The sequence below is a fragment of the Phalaenopsis equestris genome, unplaced genomic scaffold, assembly GCF_001263595.1.
Source record: "Phalaenopsis equestris unplaced genomic scaffold, ASM126359v1 Scaffold000002, whole genome shotgun sequence".
Lineage (NCBI taxonomy): Eukaryota > Viridiplantae > Streptophyta > Magnoliopsida > Asparagales > Orchidaceae > Phalaenopsis > Phalaenopsis equestris.
The window spans coordinates 29,806,573-29,824,419 of NW_018164444.1; the positions used below are offsets into that span (position 1 = coordinate 29,806,573).

The window sequence follows — 17,847 nt, forward strand, 5'->3', positions numbered from 1 at the left end:
GAGCAAGGTTTCATGATTTTAGTATTTATATGGGGTATAATTAAGGTTGCGCCATGATAACAAATGATTATGTAGAAAACATAAAATTAAGTACTTGTAATGCTAAAAAAAAATATAAAAGCAAATAAAGATTGATCTCTTAGGCAAACCACAATATACATAATACCTTTGGATTTTTAAAATATCATCAAGCTTTTATTCTATATATGAAAAACTTTTTTGCACCATTGATATTAATATTGTTTTAAATTATGATGCTAGCCTTTTGTAGATTTTAGACTTCTCACCACAAAACGTCTCTTCCGGTACAATTTCGTTGCATGTTTTTTGAGGATTCTTTTGTGATTGTCCCAATTCGAATTTTTAGTCACCATTTATCAATTAATGGAAGGTATGTAAGGCAAAGATGCATCAATCATTGGGGTTAATGTGGAAGGATTTCATAAAAATGGTATATCGTAGATAATGTGATTAAAATTTAAGAAAATCTTACATAAAATAGAGATAGCACCTCTTGTAGTTCTGAAAAAAAATACTAGTAGGATTTTTAAAACGATTCATTTGAAGTGTCTTGATAGAAGCTTGATGAAAATAGGAGAGTGACAATTGCTTTTTTTCTCGCTTTGGCCCTATAAAGTAAAGAGTATTTGAAAGTTCCTATTCAGCAAAGCACCTTCATTAAGAATGCTTTCATCAGAATCAAAAGATTGCTGTGAATTTTGATCATCAATGCCTTCATAAATAGAAAGGAGATGACGAATTTCAAGAATAGGAGATTAATATCTGTAATATTTATAGAGATCATATTTGTAGGGTTAACAGGGCAGACAAATTAGGCTTAAAATATGAAGGAAAGTTAATTGGTTATAAAATATGTGTGCAAAGCTAAATTAATGGGATATCAGCCATTTTGAGAGAAAACTTGTATTAGAAAATTTGAATGCACTCATGTCTAAACACTTAACTTATATCCGGATGAGCCTTGCAATTTTTTACATAATTATGCCCAAAAAATTTGTGACAATGATATTGGGGATGCCTTAACATAACGCCCATTTTTATTCTTTGGTTGTTGATGACATACAAAAATGAGCTTGAATCCACTTGGCAAAGTTTTACCAAGATCCCGAGTATTAAGTGGATTGATTAAAATAATATTTGAAAGCTCCTATTCAGCAAAGCACCTTCATTAAGAATGCTTTCATTAGAATCAAAAGATTGTTGTGAATTTTGATCATGGATGTCTTCACAAATAGAAAGGAGATGACGAATTTCAAGAATAGGAGATTAATATCTGTAATATTTATAGAGATCAACTGGGCAGACACATTAGGTTTAAAATATGAAGGAAAGTTTATTGGTTCTAAAATATGTGTGCAAAGATAAACTAATGGGATGTCAGCCATTTTGAGAAAAAAACTTGTATTAGAAAATTTGAATGCACTCATGTCTAAACAATTAACTTATATTCGGATGAGCCTTGCAATTTTTTACATAATTATGCCCAAAGAATTTGTGACCATAATATGGGGATGCTTGAGTTATTATGCACCTCCTTGTCAAGTGGAGAATTAACGCCCATTTTTATTCTTTGGTTGTTGATGACCTACAAAAATGAGCTTGAATCCACTTGGCAAAGTTTTACCAAGATTCCGAGTATTAAGTGGATTGATTAAAATAGTATAAACAAAGCATGGGTAAAGCTTTCATATAGGGTTGATAGATGATTCATCGGAAGTTTACAAATGAGATTACTTAAGCATATGAATCAAATAACTACTATCATTATATGTTAATCACATGTTCGAAGTCCTATATTGTCACTGTTCAAAATGTCATAAAAATCTTATTATGCACGAGTTGTACTAGCTGTTATGTTCTTTTGTGGATCATTCATACAGTACATTTGGTATTACTTGGTTTTCTGTAACTCAATTGTACATATGGTCAAAGTTTCATATGTGCTGTCAACCAAAGGAAATTCAACTTGGATTCCACAAACCCATCATGTGAAAACCAAATATTGTTCAATCAGTAATAATGTATTTATATTGGAAACAATACTTTTGAAGCACAAAGTGAAATGCGACATGCAATATTTTTTTTATTTACTTTAAAGTGCAAGGAGCAAGCTAAGCTACACTTTCTTTGACTAGAATCAGTCATAATTTTTATTAAATTATAGATGTAATTATGCATTCTTTAACAATTTAAAGTATGGAATATCTATTAAATTATATCAACATGATATAAAATAGAATCAAAATGCAATTCATATACCTAACTTGAATACAAATTTCGAGGGTGAACTTGAAAATTGAATTTTTTGTGTTCTAATCAATAAATCTTATAAGTGAATGGAGGTGGAGTTCTGCATCGATGGAGGCTGAGCTTTGCATCAAAGCTCCCGCGACCGACTCTTCTTCTACTGCTTGCAAATTCTTTTACTGCTTGGGTTTGATGTGCGGAATTGACCTCCAATCAGTCTTATAAATTAGGGGTATTTTAAACAATCAGCTCTATTCTTGCTTGCTAAACTAGTGCTGCTTCCGTTTCTCAATTCTTTGAAGCACACTTTACACGAGCTCGCTATTATGTGATTGCTCAAAACATCCCTTTGGTGCTTTAGATGTATTGTGCCTTAAAGTGTTTTTTTATTACGATGATTGGAAGATCATATGTATGTTTTTGACAAATTTAAAAGTTAGAATGTATAAAACTAAAATAAAGAATACAATCTTTTTATTTTAATTGCACGTACTTTTCGTATTAGAAAATGATTCGAGTAAATTTTCAATCCAATTTTTAATCAGCTTTCAAATTTGCAGATCAATCATAATTGTAGAATAATTCTCATTTTAAAATTTGTATGTGATGAGCAAAAAAATCTTTCTAAGCCACAAATCATGTACAATTGTATCCCAAGTAAAAATAATATGCTTAAATAACTCGAATCTTCAGTTAAATTTATCTCTTTTTTCATAAAACATGAATTCGTTATAATTGCCTCAAATTTCCTATAAATAGTACCTTTAATAATCAAGTACTATTACTTTTATGTACGAAGTGGTAAATTAGTGAAGAGAGAGAATGTAAGAGAAAAATCCCTCTCATAATCTCTTCATTTTTCTCACTTTTTCCTTTCCTCTACGCACATGTCAAATGGAATTTGTGTAAATCCCAACTGGTTCAATTCATAAGATCTTTGGAAGTTGTCGCCAAAGCTCTGGACTCGTATGTCACCTAAAATAATAAAATCCCCACCCCTCATATGATATGGAGAGAGAGAGAGAGAGAGAGAGAGAGAGGATTTCATATGATATGTAGAAGAAAATTTCATTCAAGATGTTGAATTTGATTATGCCATCATATCAGGGCATTGAAAATATTAGATAATAGGATTAGAGAGAGTAGGACGTATTGGAAGTGAGATTGTGATGGTTAAGCCATAAAGGAAACATGGAAATGGAATGTATACAAGTATAAGAAGCTTAATGGTGGTGAAGCCTCAATAACACGTCGTGTCTATTATGTACTAGTAAGTACTTATGTTGCGTCTCCCTTTTCATCTTGGACCAGATTGTAATTTTATTTTTTCCTTTTGTTGGAGTAGGCGTTTCAAGTTTTGCGTCTCCCTTTTCATCTTGGACCAGATTGTAATTTTATTTTTCCTCTTGCTGGAGTAGGCGTTTCAAGTTTTGCCACCATTGAGAAGCGCTCTTCTTTTAACTTGATGACGTCTAGCTTTATCTTTTTGTTAGGTGGGACATCCTTGTTTTCAAATACCTGTTCTACTGTTTGGAGTTATTCGACGAACACTTCCAGATCCATGTTACTGTTGAAGTTCGATAAATTCGCATCGACTTGAAAATCATCTTCTCTCTTCCTATACTTATGCCGAATCAACGAGACAGTGGCCATTCGTTACTTGAAACTTCTTAGTGGAAATAGTTTTCTTTATCTCATTAATCTGTGTGGTAGTCACTGCTTTTGATGTGACTTTCTCATGCTGCCTTCTTTCAAAATATGTGAGTGTCCACTGCAATAGGAAGATTTCCCATTGAATGGTCTCCTTAGTAATTTTCTAAGCACCTGGTTGAGGGTTTCTCCTTGGTATCATAGCGCCTCGTTCTTTCAACTGAAATTCGGGCTGAATCTGATACTAATTGACACAATTCTAGTGCTCCTAGAAGGTGTGAGAGAACACGAAATGTGTTTGAAAGTTATAGGATTTCTTACGTGAGTGGGGAGGATGGATGGAGGTTGTAAATTAGCGTGAACGGTGATGGTACAACTTACTAGAAGCGGAAAAAGAGCAAAGAGCCTACTTTAAACAATAGGTGATAGAGGCATCGATGGTTGTCTGGCTGAAAACAAAGGACAAATGCTGAATCAACAAGGTGCAAACGGCGAGGGAGAACCACCACATGTTCCTAGGTAAGCTACAACCACATCACTTGCGAAGGGAAGAGGCTACAACACTCCAAAGTGCGTAAATCAGAGATAAGGCTCTCACAATTCATAAAACCAGAAAAAGTGAAATTCCAAACAAGTCTAATACAAAATACCTAGTTAGAAAATAGGATAATATGAAGTAACTAGGAAGGAAAGAAAAAAAAGATGAAAACTTGCAGGAAATAAAATCAGCAAACAAGAAATGAACTCTCGGCCCGTGATTCCTGAGATCACGAAAGCCGCGAATTGTGGAACCTTTGTATCGTGAAACCGCGATATCACAGGACCTTCCCGCGTCCCCTATCATGGATGATCAAAGGAGTTTTATTGTGAACTCTGGGAAGTTGAGAGTGACCCTTGGGGATACTAGTTGCGTGGCAGAGAGGGAAAAACTGAGATCATTGTGATTCAGGTCGTGTATATGTGGAGGCATTAGGTATATTAAAGATTACTTATTATTGTGGAGGCAATTAATTTGTTTTGATCTAGAGTTTGAATACTTTGCTAGTCAAAAAGTAATTGAAGCCTGGCTGCCATAGGGGTTCTATGATTTTCTGTTATGCTCACCGGTTCTGATAGTTTTTACGAAGTTCTGCTTTCGAAATGATCTGAATACTCTTTTATGGTATGACTGGTAAATTTCATTGGTTTTATTGGGTTTTTTGGAACCTCGGTTTTTCAATTAGAATGTGATTTAGTATATATATTTTTGATGTTTGATGTTATTTTATCATTTGTTGCTTGATTTCTCTTTTTAATTTTCAATTAAGTTGAACATTTTGTGCAGAGTATCATTTTATGAATGAGAATGGTTTTGGCAGGTTTTTATTGCTCTACTGAGAACTTGCCAACCTGAGAATAAGCTGCTAGTCAAACAGGCTCTTGATATACTGATGCCTGCCCTCCCACGACGACTTCCTCCTGGTGATAATAGAGTACCAATATGGATTCGTTATACCAAGAAAATACTTGTTGAAGAGGGCCATTCAATCCCCAATATGATCCATATTTTTCAGCTAATTGTAAGGCACTCAGACCTATTTTATAGTTGCAGAGCACAATTTGTTCCTCAGATGGTGAATTCCCTCAGCCGATTAGGGTTGCCTTACAACACTACAGTTGAAAATAGGCGCCTTGCCATTGAACTTGCTGGTTTAGTTGTTGCCTGGGAGAGGCAAAGGCAAAAAGAAATGAGAGTTGTGCCAGAAACAAATGATCATGGGCAGGTTAACGATGCTTTTATTTCTAATCCAGTTGCTGGTGATTTAAAGCGTCCTGTAGATACTTCTGCTTTTTGTGATGACCTGACCAAGCGGGTCAAGGTGGAACCTGGCCTTCAGTCCCTTTGTGTTATGTCTCCTGGTGGTGCGTCCATTCCATGTATTGATACACCTGGATCTACTGGTCAATCTGATGAGGAGTATAAGCCTAATGCTGCAATGGAGGAGATGATCATTACTTTTCTAATAAGAGTAAGAATTTAACATTCTACTGTACTTTTTGATCTTGATAAATCTTTCTTTTTTAGCCACTCATCTTCTGTTTTTGCTACTTATTCATTAAGCGTGGTTTTTGCATTTTTTTTTTTTGATTAAGCATGGTTTTTGTTGATTTCAATGTTTGTGAGTGCTTGATTAAATATATATATTTTTCTCCTATTAACTGTATTGTTTACTTAGCACTGGCTTATACTGAAGTTTTCCTAGCCAATAAAGCTCAATTGTTAGATATCTCATCCTGTGATTGCGTTATAGTTTTTGAAATGAAAATATTTCTTTAAAAAAAATCTTTTTCTTTAAAATTTTTTATGGGTAAATTGTTATACTGTGTCAAAATCCTATGCAGTAGGTTTTAGTATCCAGTCTCCTTGAAACGAATTAGTAATTTTTTCATCTTTTGCCGTTCGACATCTATTTGTTTCAAGATTCCATCAATTTGTTTCAATATAATGAAGTTTGCTCGATGCTAGTCATCGTCTTCTTCGTGCAAAAATTTAAATTAAACCTGCTCCACTTTTAATAATTAATCAGATGCCTAAATATGATTTGAAGATGTTCAAGGATATTCACCTTGATTAGAATTAATTACATACCTTCACTCAAATGCTCCTTGCATAGAATTATTTAGAAAGGGTTAATGTTCATATGCTTACCAAATGTTAAGTTTTGTGTATTTTGAGCTTCCACTTTTATGCTTAAAAGGGCACACCAATAGATAAGGCTCTCATCATTGTGGAGTTTATGAAGGGGTCGATGCATGCAACCTTTCTCAAGTTTTTATGTTGAAGTTAATCCGATTTATGGGTACTACAATCCTATAGATTTATGAAATGGCGCTGTTATTTATAGTACATTTTTAGATTATGTTTGTTCTTACTATTCCAAATGAAGGCTAGCAATGAGAGAATTTCATGCTTATATATATATATATGTTTAGGATGAGGATGATGATGATGATGATGATGATGACTTGATGCAACCAGAAAATATTTTTCTACTGCTATGTGGTCATGTAATAGTGAAATGAATCTTTATCTGCATGTTGAAGAGTGACTCTAAAAGCTTTTTTTGTGAAGATGGGTGAAAAATTTACAGGTGGTATAAAATACTCTTTATTCACTATTATAGATAACAAGGAACCGACTAAAATCAATAAAATGATGTTTATGATCTTGTGGATGGGTCTAAATGGTTTACATTCAAAATCTGAAAATGCAGAACTTCTTTCTACTGCAATGATTCATGGATTGTTACTGTAGGAGGATTAGAACGGCAAACTCTTGTTTAGATTGCTAGTGCTGTACGATTTTTTCAGATAACTAAAATCTATATCTGATTATTTTGAGAGAAGCATATTGCTGGAGTATATATATATTTTTATTTCTTTTAATTTTTTTTACTCTTTATGCAAGGTGCTGACTACTTTGTTTCAAAGCAGGTTGCACTGGTGATAGAACCCAAAGACAAGGAATCAAGCTCTATGTACAAGCAGGCGCTTGAGTTGCTTACGCAGGCCTTGGAGGTTTGGCCTAATGCTAATGTCAAGTTCAATTATCTTGAGAAGCTGTTGGGAAACATGCAGCCTTCTCAACCCAAAGATCCTACAACTGCTCTTGCACAGGGTCTTGATGTGATGAACAAAGTTTTGGAAAAACAACCGCGCATTTTTATTAGAAACAATATTAACCATATTTCTCAGGTGATTCTTGGTTTACATATATATATATATATATATATATGTATGTATGTATGTATGTATGCATGCATGTTTATATGTATGTATATATGCAGCTTATGGAGTTCTTGCAAAATAATATATTTTTCCTTCTATTTAGATTCTCGAACCCTGCATCCGCAGCAAGATGATAGATGCTGGAAAGTCCCTTTGCTCCTTGTTAAAGATGGTTTTCAATACTTTTCCTCTCGAAGCAGTCAGTACACCTAATGATGTGAAGATATTATATCAAAGGGTTGCAGATCTTATTCAGAAAAATCTTGCTGCTACAGCTCCGCAGATATCACTTGAAGCAGGCTCAACTAATTCAGTGATCAACTTTTCACTCTTCATTCTGAAGACCTTAACAGAAGTTCAAAAGAGTTTGATTGACCCATTTATTGGTCCAATGGTTCGTGTCCTTCAACGACTGGCAAGGGATTCAGGCTCTTCCACTGGAACTCAAATCAAACAAGTATGCTACTTCAATAAATCTAGGCTTTACTGATTCTTGTCTCTGCTGTTATCGGGAAAGTATTATTTTGTTTCTTTCATCAGGGTAAGGATTATCTTAAAGATTATGGGTTTACTTCAGTCTAAAGTTGAAGTTAGTTTCTTGAAGGTTTTTTCTCTGTTGTTGTTGACTTGTAAAACATCCAATCCATTGATCGTGTTTTGGATATGTGATGTCCTCAAACTCACTTGTCACCCATCTGGAGGGGTGGCCAGTGCTGTTTCAGATTACTGAATTTTTTTCCACGAATGTCTACTTGGTGGATAATGATGGTTTTATATGCATACATGAATATAATAAAATGTCTTATGCGTGAAGCCTTAAAAATTAGAAACTGGCTACTTACGGTTCCGTATTACTAAAGAAATGAAGGGGCGTGAGCAATAATCGATGTTAAAGGGGAATATATGGAGTGGAAATTGAAAGGGAAGAGACGGAGTGGAAGTTGAAGAAAGAAGGGAAATGAAGAGGGGCTCATGCGACAGAGAGAAAGCAAGTGATGAGAGGGAGCATTATCCTCATGTGATCGTGACCAAGCCGCATGTGACGGAAGCGAGTGTTCGGGAGCATAGAAGAAGATTGATACGCCATTAATAAATTTTCATCATCCGACAAATTTCGAGGCATGACACAGATCTCGAGACGATAGTTTGAGCAAATAACGTTCAAATCTTGATAAAAACTCATCCAGAGTTCCGATTTCGATAAATTTATAGTCAAACTGACTGACTCGATGAGACATCATTGTTGTGAAAAAACAAGACAATAAACCGAAAAATGGAACGAGAAAAAATTCACAGAAAAATCACATGCAAGCAGACAGATTTACGTGGCTCGGCAAATTGCCAACGTCCACGGAGTTGCAGAGCATTTTATTTCTTTGAAGATTATACTGTCGAACATGTCGACTTACAAGAAAAAACTTTCTTCCTCTCTCTCCTCTCTCACTACTCGTGAGCAACACCACTGAAGAAGAAAAACGGAAGAAACCTTGCTGCTTCTTCCTGTAAACAATTTTGGAATACCAAAGGAAGAGCACAGTAGAATTCTAGGTTCAATTATAGCTAAGTCTTTTTAACGCCATCCAAAATTCGGCCCATATACGAAAAGAAGCCAATTTGCAAATTCTGGAGGAAGCGCCAATAGGCGGGAGAGCAGGGAAGCAACAATGGAAATCCCGAAATCAAGGCTCAATTTTTTTTAGGAAACAAGAGGAAGGCGGGGTCTTCTATCGGAAGGCACGGGAGAAGCTATAAATGAAGTAAATATTTGAACATGCAATTCAAATAACCTGTCATAATGAGAAACTTCCAATAAGAGCGAAGTGGACTGGGTTTCACAATACCTAACAATTCTCTCAGTTGGAGATTGAGACACTAGCTGCATCGTCCACTGGTTGCGTTGTCTTTTTCCTCAAATGTGATATTTTTCACCTCTGCAACTCAAAACCTCTGTCTTCATGCTAAAAGATCAATTGGAGTTGTGTATAACTTCAGTTTCTCAAGTGTAATATTCTTAGTCAACATATCAAAAAGGTTCTTGCTTTTATAAATTTTTTCAACTAGCAATTTTCTGTCATCTAACAATAATCATATGTTGTGATATCTGATCTGAATGTGCTTAGTCCTAGAGTGAAATGGTGGATTTCTGACAAGGAATATGACACTCTGACTATCACTGTAGAAAGTGTCATTTTGAATCTCCTTACCTAATTCTTCCAAGAAACTTTGTAACCATATCATTTCCTTTGCAGCCTCTGATACTGCAATATATCATCTCCTTAGTCAACTATCTTCTATAGATTTGAGTGCCCTGACACTGCAGTACCACTAAACATAACCTGCAGTACTTTTCCTACCGTCAATTTTTCCAGCTAAATCAAAATCAACATAACCTTGTACCTCCAAGCCCTTTCCTGAGAAACAAAAAAATTTATGAGGAGCCTCTTAGGTATCTCAAGGTTCACTTCACAGTTTCCCAGTGTTCCTTCCCTGGATTACTCATATATTTGCTCACAACTCCCTCTGCACGAGCAATATCCGGTCTTGTGCAAACCATAACATACATAAGTGAACCAATAGCTGAAGCGTAAGGAACCTTATTCTTCATGTAGTCTTGTCTTGTTCCACCTCTGACTTGAGTGACTGATTTTTGCTGAGTCTGAAGTGACCGCCCAAAGGTGTGTCAACTAGTTTGACATTATCCTTAGGAACCTGTTAAACACCTTTTCACATATTCAACCCGTAAATGTCTCAATGTGACTCTGATTCTATCTCTGACAATTCTCATGCCAAGGATTTGCTTTGCAACTCCCAAATATTTCATTGCAAAGTGTTATGACATCTGCTTCTTCAGATTATTGATCTCATCAATACTGACCACTGCAATAATCATGTCATCCACATATAACAGTAGAATAATATAAGAATTGTCAAAATATCTGACATTGCAATAGTGATCCGTTTGACATCTGGTGTACTCTGCATTTTGCATGAAATTTTTAAATTTATTGTACCACTGTCTAGGAGCTTGTTTCAGGCCATAGAAACTTTTCTTCAGTCTACAAATTGAATCTTCATTTCTCTATACCACAAACTCCTTAGGTTGATGCATGTATATGTCTTCTTCAAGATCTTTTTAAAGAAATACTGTCTTCACATCTAACTTCTCAAAGAATAGATTTTTAGTAGCCACGCAGTATCACTCTGATGGTTGTAAGCTTCATCACAGGAGAAAAAATCTCAGAATAATTAATATCCTACATCTACTGAAAGTCTTTTACAACAAGTCTCGCATTGTATCTCTTACTGTCATTATGCTCAGTCTTCACCCGATACATCCACTTGTGTAATGCCTTCTTCTCTGGTGGAAGTTCTATTAACTCCCAAGTCTGATTCTCTAACAGCGAATCCATCTCCTCTTTCATGGCTAGATCCCACTTACTCAAATTTTCTTCTTGTAAGGTTTCTTCATAACTCTGTGGTTCTCCATCATCTATTAGCAGAATGTAATTCAAGGTTGGTGAGTAACGCTGATAAGAACGTTTATTCCTGATTGACCTGCGAACTGTAGCTGTAGGGGTGGACTTTAAAACGGACTGCGGAACAATAAAAATAGGTGCATCAGACTCACTTATATCACTGCCCTGCATTGTTACCTCTAGTAGATCATCAAATTTTATCATCTCAGATTCCTGAGGAGCCACTTCAGAAACTGTACTGGACTTATCCTTGTACATGATATTCTCATTGAAAATCACATTCCTACTTCTTATGATCTTTTGATCCCGATCATTCCAGAACCGATAACCAAATGCCTTGTCTTCATAGTCAATGAAATAATATTTTTTTGACTTAGCATCGAGTTTGCTACGAGCATCAGGATTAATAAGAACATAAGAAAGACAATCAAAAGTTATAAGGTGAGAAAATTTGACTTCTTTCCAACTCCAGAATTGCTCAGGCAATTTACAGTTTAATGGAATAGACGACTCCCTGTTGATCAAGTAAACTTTAGTGCTGAATGCTTCTGAGCAGAAAGTTGGTGGTAGTCCAGCGTGCAATCTCATGCTTCTAGCCCACTGATTATTGGTTCTGTTTATACGCTCTACAATTTTATTTTGTTGTGGTGTCTCCGGAATGATATTCATTTTGATACCCTTGGTTGCACAGTACTCTTTGAATTTACCATCAATGTACTCACCGTCATTGTCAGACCTCAAACATTTTAGTTTTAAGTTTGTCTCTGTCTCAACCATGACATTCTAAGTTCTGAACACATTAAATACATCAGATTTATGCTTGAAGAAGTGAACTACACCTTGCTGCTGTGGTCTTCAATGAACGTGACATAATAACGAGAGTCTCCAAGAGATGCTACTGGGGAAGACCCTCACACATCTGTGTGTACAAGTTTCAGTTCTTCTGTCTTTGGCGCTTTGCTACTTTTCAAGAAACTTTCTTTTCCTTCTCCATAATGCAACTCTCACACATGCTGAGATCACCTGCGTTCAGTTCTGGTAGCTTGCCTCTGAACTGAAGTTCTTTCAACTTATGTGGTCAAGCCTGCAATGTCACAAATCTGTTGTGTTCTCTGCAGTGGTAGTCTCAAAACTGTTAATTAAATCAATAGTTATATATAGTGTATTAGTTTTCTTAACCCGAGCAACCAATGCACCTTTTGTAACCTTCTAAAAGCTATCTAAGAACACTACTGAATGACCACCCCCATCGAGCTGCCCAACAAAAATAAGGTTTTTCTTCAACTCAAGAATGTGTTTTACCTTTTACAAAGTCCGCTTGCTCTTGTTAGGGAGCGCAATGTCAACATCTCTCATCCCTACCACGTTCAAGGATTCTCCATCAGCCAGATATACCTTCCCAAAGTCACCTGCAACATAATTCTATACAACTCCCTATGAGACGTTGTTTGGAAGGAAGCCCCTGAATCCAGTTTCTAGTCATCAACAAAACTTTGAACTGCCAGCAATAGTGCATTCTGCACTTCTTCAGTTATAAGATTAGCATTGACATTTTCTGTCTTCTTGGGTTTTTTCCAGTTCTTTAGAAATACCTTTCTAAAGCCACCTGCAACATAATTCTATACAACTCCCTATGAGACGTTGTTTGGAAGGAAGCCCCTGAATCCAGTTTCTAGTCATCAACAAAACTTTGAACTGCCAGCAATAGTGCATTCTGCACTTCTTCAGTTATAAGATTAGCATTGACATTTTCTGTCTTCTTGGGTTTTTTCCAGTTCTTTAGAAATACCTTTCTAAAGCCACCTGCAACATAATTCTATACAACTCCCTATGAGAAGTTGTATGGAAGGAAGCCCCTGAATCCAGTATCTAATCATCAACAGAACTTTGAACTCCCAGCAATAGTGCATTCTGGACTTCTTCAATTATAAGATTAGCACTGACGTTTTCTGTCTTCTTGGGTATTTTGCACTTCTTTGTGTTCAGCTTTTCAACAATTCCGGAAGGTTGCTTGTTGACCAAGCCTTGATTTGCTTTTGCTATGTGCTTTGATTTTGATCTTCATCTGTTTGAGTTTTTGTTCTGTGATTTCCATCTGGAATCAACAATCAGTGCCGAACTTGCGCCCAATGTCTCGCTAGAATCTTTTGTGCACATCTTCTCAACCAAAATCAAATTACGAATTTTATCATATTTCATCTTAGATTTCTCTGCAGAATTGTTAACGGTTATCTTCATGGCTTCTTAGTTATTTGCAAATGAAACCAACAATATCAGTGCACGTATCTTATCATCAAATTCAATTTCCACAGACAATAATTAATTTGTGATAGTATTAAAATCATTAAGATGGGCAATAACTGTATCATCTAACATCTTCAAATTGAATAACTTTTTTATTAGATGCATATTGTTATTCACTGATAGTTTTTCATACATACTTGATAAAGTTGTCATGAGATATGTAGTCGTTTTTTCCTTGATGACGTGTGCAACGGATCTCAACAGAGTTAATTGAATAACCATTGAATTTGTCGATCCAATTCATTCAGCCTCATCCATCTTTTCTGGTTTCTTTCCTAGCATCGGCAGATAAAATTTCTTCTCAGATACGTAATCCTCTATTCTTCATCCTCCAGTAATCAAAATTCGTCTCCGGCCATCGCTTTCCCTCAGATCTAAACCTTGGTTTTGATACTAATTGTTGTTAAAAAACGACGACAATAAAACGAAAAATGGAATCAGAAAAAAATTCATAGAAAATCACAGACATGCTGACACGCAGATTTACGTGGTTCAGCAAATTGCCTACGTTCATGAAGTTGTATAAGATTTTATTTCTTTGAAGATTACATCGTTGATCATGTCGGTTTACGAGAAAAAAACTTTCTTCTTCTTCTCTTTCCTCTCTCAATACCCGTGAGCAACAACATTGAAGAAGAAAAACAAAAGAAACCTTGTTGCTTCTTTCTGTAAACAATTTCGGAATACCAAAGGGAGAGCACAGTAGAATTCTATTTTCAATTCCAGCTAAGCCTTTTTAACATCATCCAAGATTCGACCCATATAAGGAAAGAAGCCAACTTGCGCACTTTGGAGGAAGCGCCAATAGGCGGGAGAGCAGGGAAGCAACAATGGAAATCCCAAAATCAAGGTTCAATTTTTTTTTCCGGGAAACATGAGGAAAGAGGGTCCTCTATAGGAAGGCACAAGAGAAGTTATAAACGAAGTAATTATTTGAATATCCAATTCAAATAACTTGTCATAATGAGAAACTTCCAGTAGGAGCGAAGTGGACCTGGCTCCACAAAACCCAACAGACCTAATGATATTAAAGTTAGTCCAATCTGAGTCAAATCAAGCTCAGATCAAGTCATTAAATTATTCTTGAAAGATTTTCGAACAAATTTATATGGTCAAACGAATGTCGAATCTGACAAGTTTATAGTCGAATCGAGCATCTCGATAAGACGAGTCCAACGAGCCCAAGATCACTAAATTTCGACATTCTTAAGACATCCAAATGTCCATTAAACACTGTCTGATCGAGGGAAATTCTCCGGACCGTCTGATCAAAATGATTCATAATTCTACATTAATTGCACCAAAAACATTATAAATAGTGTCCCACTCCTCTCATGAGGGAAAAACTAAAGTCTAGAGAGAGCCCAAGTTCTTGATGAAAACTTGTATTTTGAATGAAAACATCAAGGAAAGGCGCGGCCGTCTGCTAGGGCAGCGATATACAAACATTTGAAATTTCCATCACCCACTTTTTCAAGATACAAACTCACCGCATGAAGAAGAATAGACTACAACACTTTGAATAAGAGGAAATAGAGAAAATAGTCTCCAAATAATGTTAACCAATGCAAAATTTATAACCAGGTTCAAAGCAACATATTTATACTAATAAGTAAATTAAACCCCAAGTATAATTCAAAACAATGAAAAATAGGGGCCCAATCAACCATCCAGCCCTTGTGGGTGGGATAATTCCTGTAATCAAGAGTTCTAAGAGAGAAATTCTCCAATGATCGGCTCATGGAATCCCATCCCTCAGACTAGACGGGACCCTCTCATGCACAGGATGCTCTCTTGTCATTCACCCTTGGTAGGATGAACTTTACTTCATTCACTAGGAGCTTTAGAATCCTCTTAATATGGAGCATGTCAGTGACGTTGGAGGTAGTAAAAATGTTATATTTATGGAGATTAATCTTATAACATTGCCATTATTTTTCCTAGCAATTCTAAATGTGTCGTTAGCTATAATTTTTTTTCCAAAAATATCTGCAAGAATTCTCTTTTTTTAGTCTGATCCACCCCAAGTCACAGTTCTTTAGACGTTAAATTTCTTGAACTTATTATCATGTTTTTAATATAGTGTTCTTTTTGGCAATTTTTTTATCACATGTTCATATAAAATTTGAATCTCTCTGACTCTAGCCCTGACATCAGTGTTATGATTAGTAGTTAGAAATATAAGCACTAAATACAAGATGTGAGAGGGTCTGTGGACTGGCTAGCAGACCGATTGTGGGAAAATTTAACCTAATGAAGCACCAAATTTCGTTGACTGATTTTTTTTACAAAACACCCGAGGAGATTTGCCGTATTAATATTCACCATCTTTACATCCTGTACATCTATTTAGGGGTGTATCATTGAACTAAATTGGAGGTTTATACCTAGTTTATCTCACAAGGTCTTCCAAAAGTTACTAAAAACTTCACTTCTTTTGTTTGAAATAATGATCTAAGGCACCCCATGTAGGAAATAGGGTATCTTTCCGAAATATAAATTTATAACATCCATTGTCCTGTGGTAAAGTTCAGAATATGCTATCTTGAAGAAACGATCCAATATCACTATAGTTGAATCCTTGCTTCATTGGATTCGTGAAAAGACCCGCAATAATGTTTATACTCCCATCCTATGTTGCACGGACACAAACATATGGACATGGGGCACGTCTATCATTGAAGATATAGGACACACGTGTTAGAGACACCGTTATAATAAAATTTATTATATATATATATATATAATAAAGCTACTCAAGTGGTCTTCTGATTTCGACCCAAATCATGAAACTCTCACTGTACATATATGGTTTAGTTTACCTGGTCTCAAGTTGCATTTTTTTTCATCATCAGGTTCTCTACTCTATTGGGACCATCCTTAGAGATCTTTTGAAACTAGATCTGTCTACTGTCAACCTTACCAAACCATCGGTGACCATAATACTTGTGGAAAGAAATATTACTTTACTTGATGTTACAGAAGTCTGGCTGGGCACAACCCATAATGGTTATTGGCAACAAATCGTCATGGAGCACATACCCTCATATTGTACCCACTGTAAGATGTTTGATCATGTCCTTGATATATGCCACCTTGATAAATGTTGATATATGCCACAAGTTTTATCCAAATTTGAAATCTAAGGTTCAAGTGAATAAGGATGGGTCTAACCCCACTGCTCTGGACATTTTAGTTCTACATGGGGAGGATGTTACCGGACATGAGGTGTCTATTGCCCCTGAGGAACACCCCCATGACACTGCTGTTACTGCGAGTGTTGTAATGCTGGTACCTTCAAATCCCATAAAAAACAATACTAATGGACTATTACCAACAAATGATAGTGTTCAGACTGATAATTAGGACAACCTCATAGTTCTACTTCAGGAAGTATCCGATGTAGAGACAACTCATACTTCACATATACTAGAACCTATTGTGGGTAATACAGTTGGTAATCCTTCTTCTTGAGTTCTACCACCCCATCAGACTGATTCTTCGGAAGAGGAATGACAGGTCTATTCCAAAGGAAGAAGAAGAATGGAGGCCGACTCCAGCTCGGGAACATATTGGATGATACATTGGTTACTACTGAATGACACTCTTCTTACCAGCTTATTAGTTTGCGCCTATCCTAGAACTAGAGGCAGAGACAAGACCAAATTGGGTTGCTCTCTAGCCACCTGATACTATGTATTTCGGCACTGTTAGACTTTTTATTTTAATATCTAATGTATTTTTCTATTTTTTTCTTGTTTTGGAATCATTTGTGGTTTTTGTGTGGGTTGTGCCCTCCCACATATTGTGTGTGTGTGTGTGTGTGTGTGTGTGTGTGTGTATAGAACTAGAGGCAGAGGCAAAACCAAATTGGATTGCTCTCTAGCCACCTGATACTATGTATTTCGACACTGTTAGACTTTTTATTTATCTAATGTATTTTTCTGTTTTTTCTAGTTTTGGAACAATTTGTGGTTTTTGTGTGGGCAGGGTGTCATGCTTGGGCCCTCCCACACATTTTATCTGTATCTTTCTTTCTATTTAATATATTAGCCTTTTTTGGGCTTTCAATATATATATATATATATATATATATATATATATATATATTGTGTTTACTTTTAAGGAGTTAATAACATTTTTGAAAAGATAAGATGTCTCTAGATATCTTTAGTTTATGACATACAAAATGCAAGCATAGGACCATGTATTATCTTCTATTACATCCAAATTTAACTCCATTAATTCCTTAAAATATTGGAGTGTTTACCTACACTCCACTGAATTCTTATGTACTTACATATTTTACACCTAAAATTTGAGTTTTACATATATGCCGCTCAATTATTTCATATCACATTTAAATATATAGATCAAATCA

The 17,847-nt window shown here is 35.7% G+C and overlaps 1 protein-coding gene across 1 annotated transcript in view; it reads left to right on the forward strand.

The window, feature by feature from the left end:
• The window catches only part of LOC110039435 (transformation/transcription domain-associated protein-like), a 167,596-nt gene that overhangs the window by 125,709 nt on the left and 24,040 nt on the right, over nt 1-17,847 (forward strand). The window contains 3 exon segments of the mRNA XM_020744489.1: nt 5,277-5,927; nt 7,393-7,653; nt 7,790-8,143. Coding sequence (XP_020600148.1) covers nt 5,277-5,927; nt 7,393-7,653; nt 7,790-8,143 — 1,266 coding nt within the window.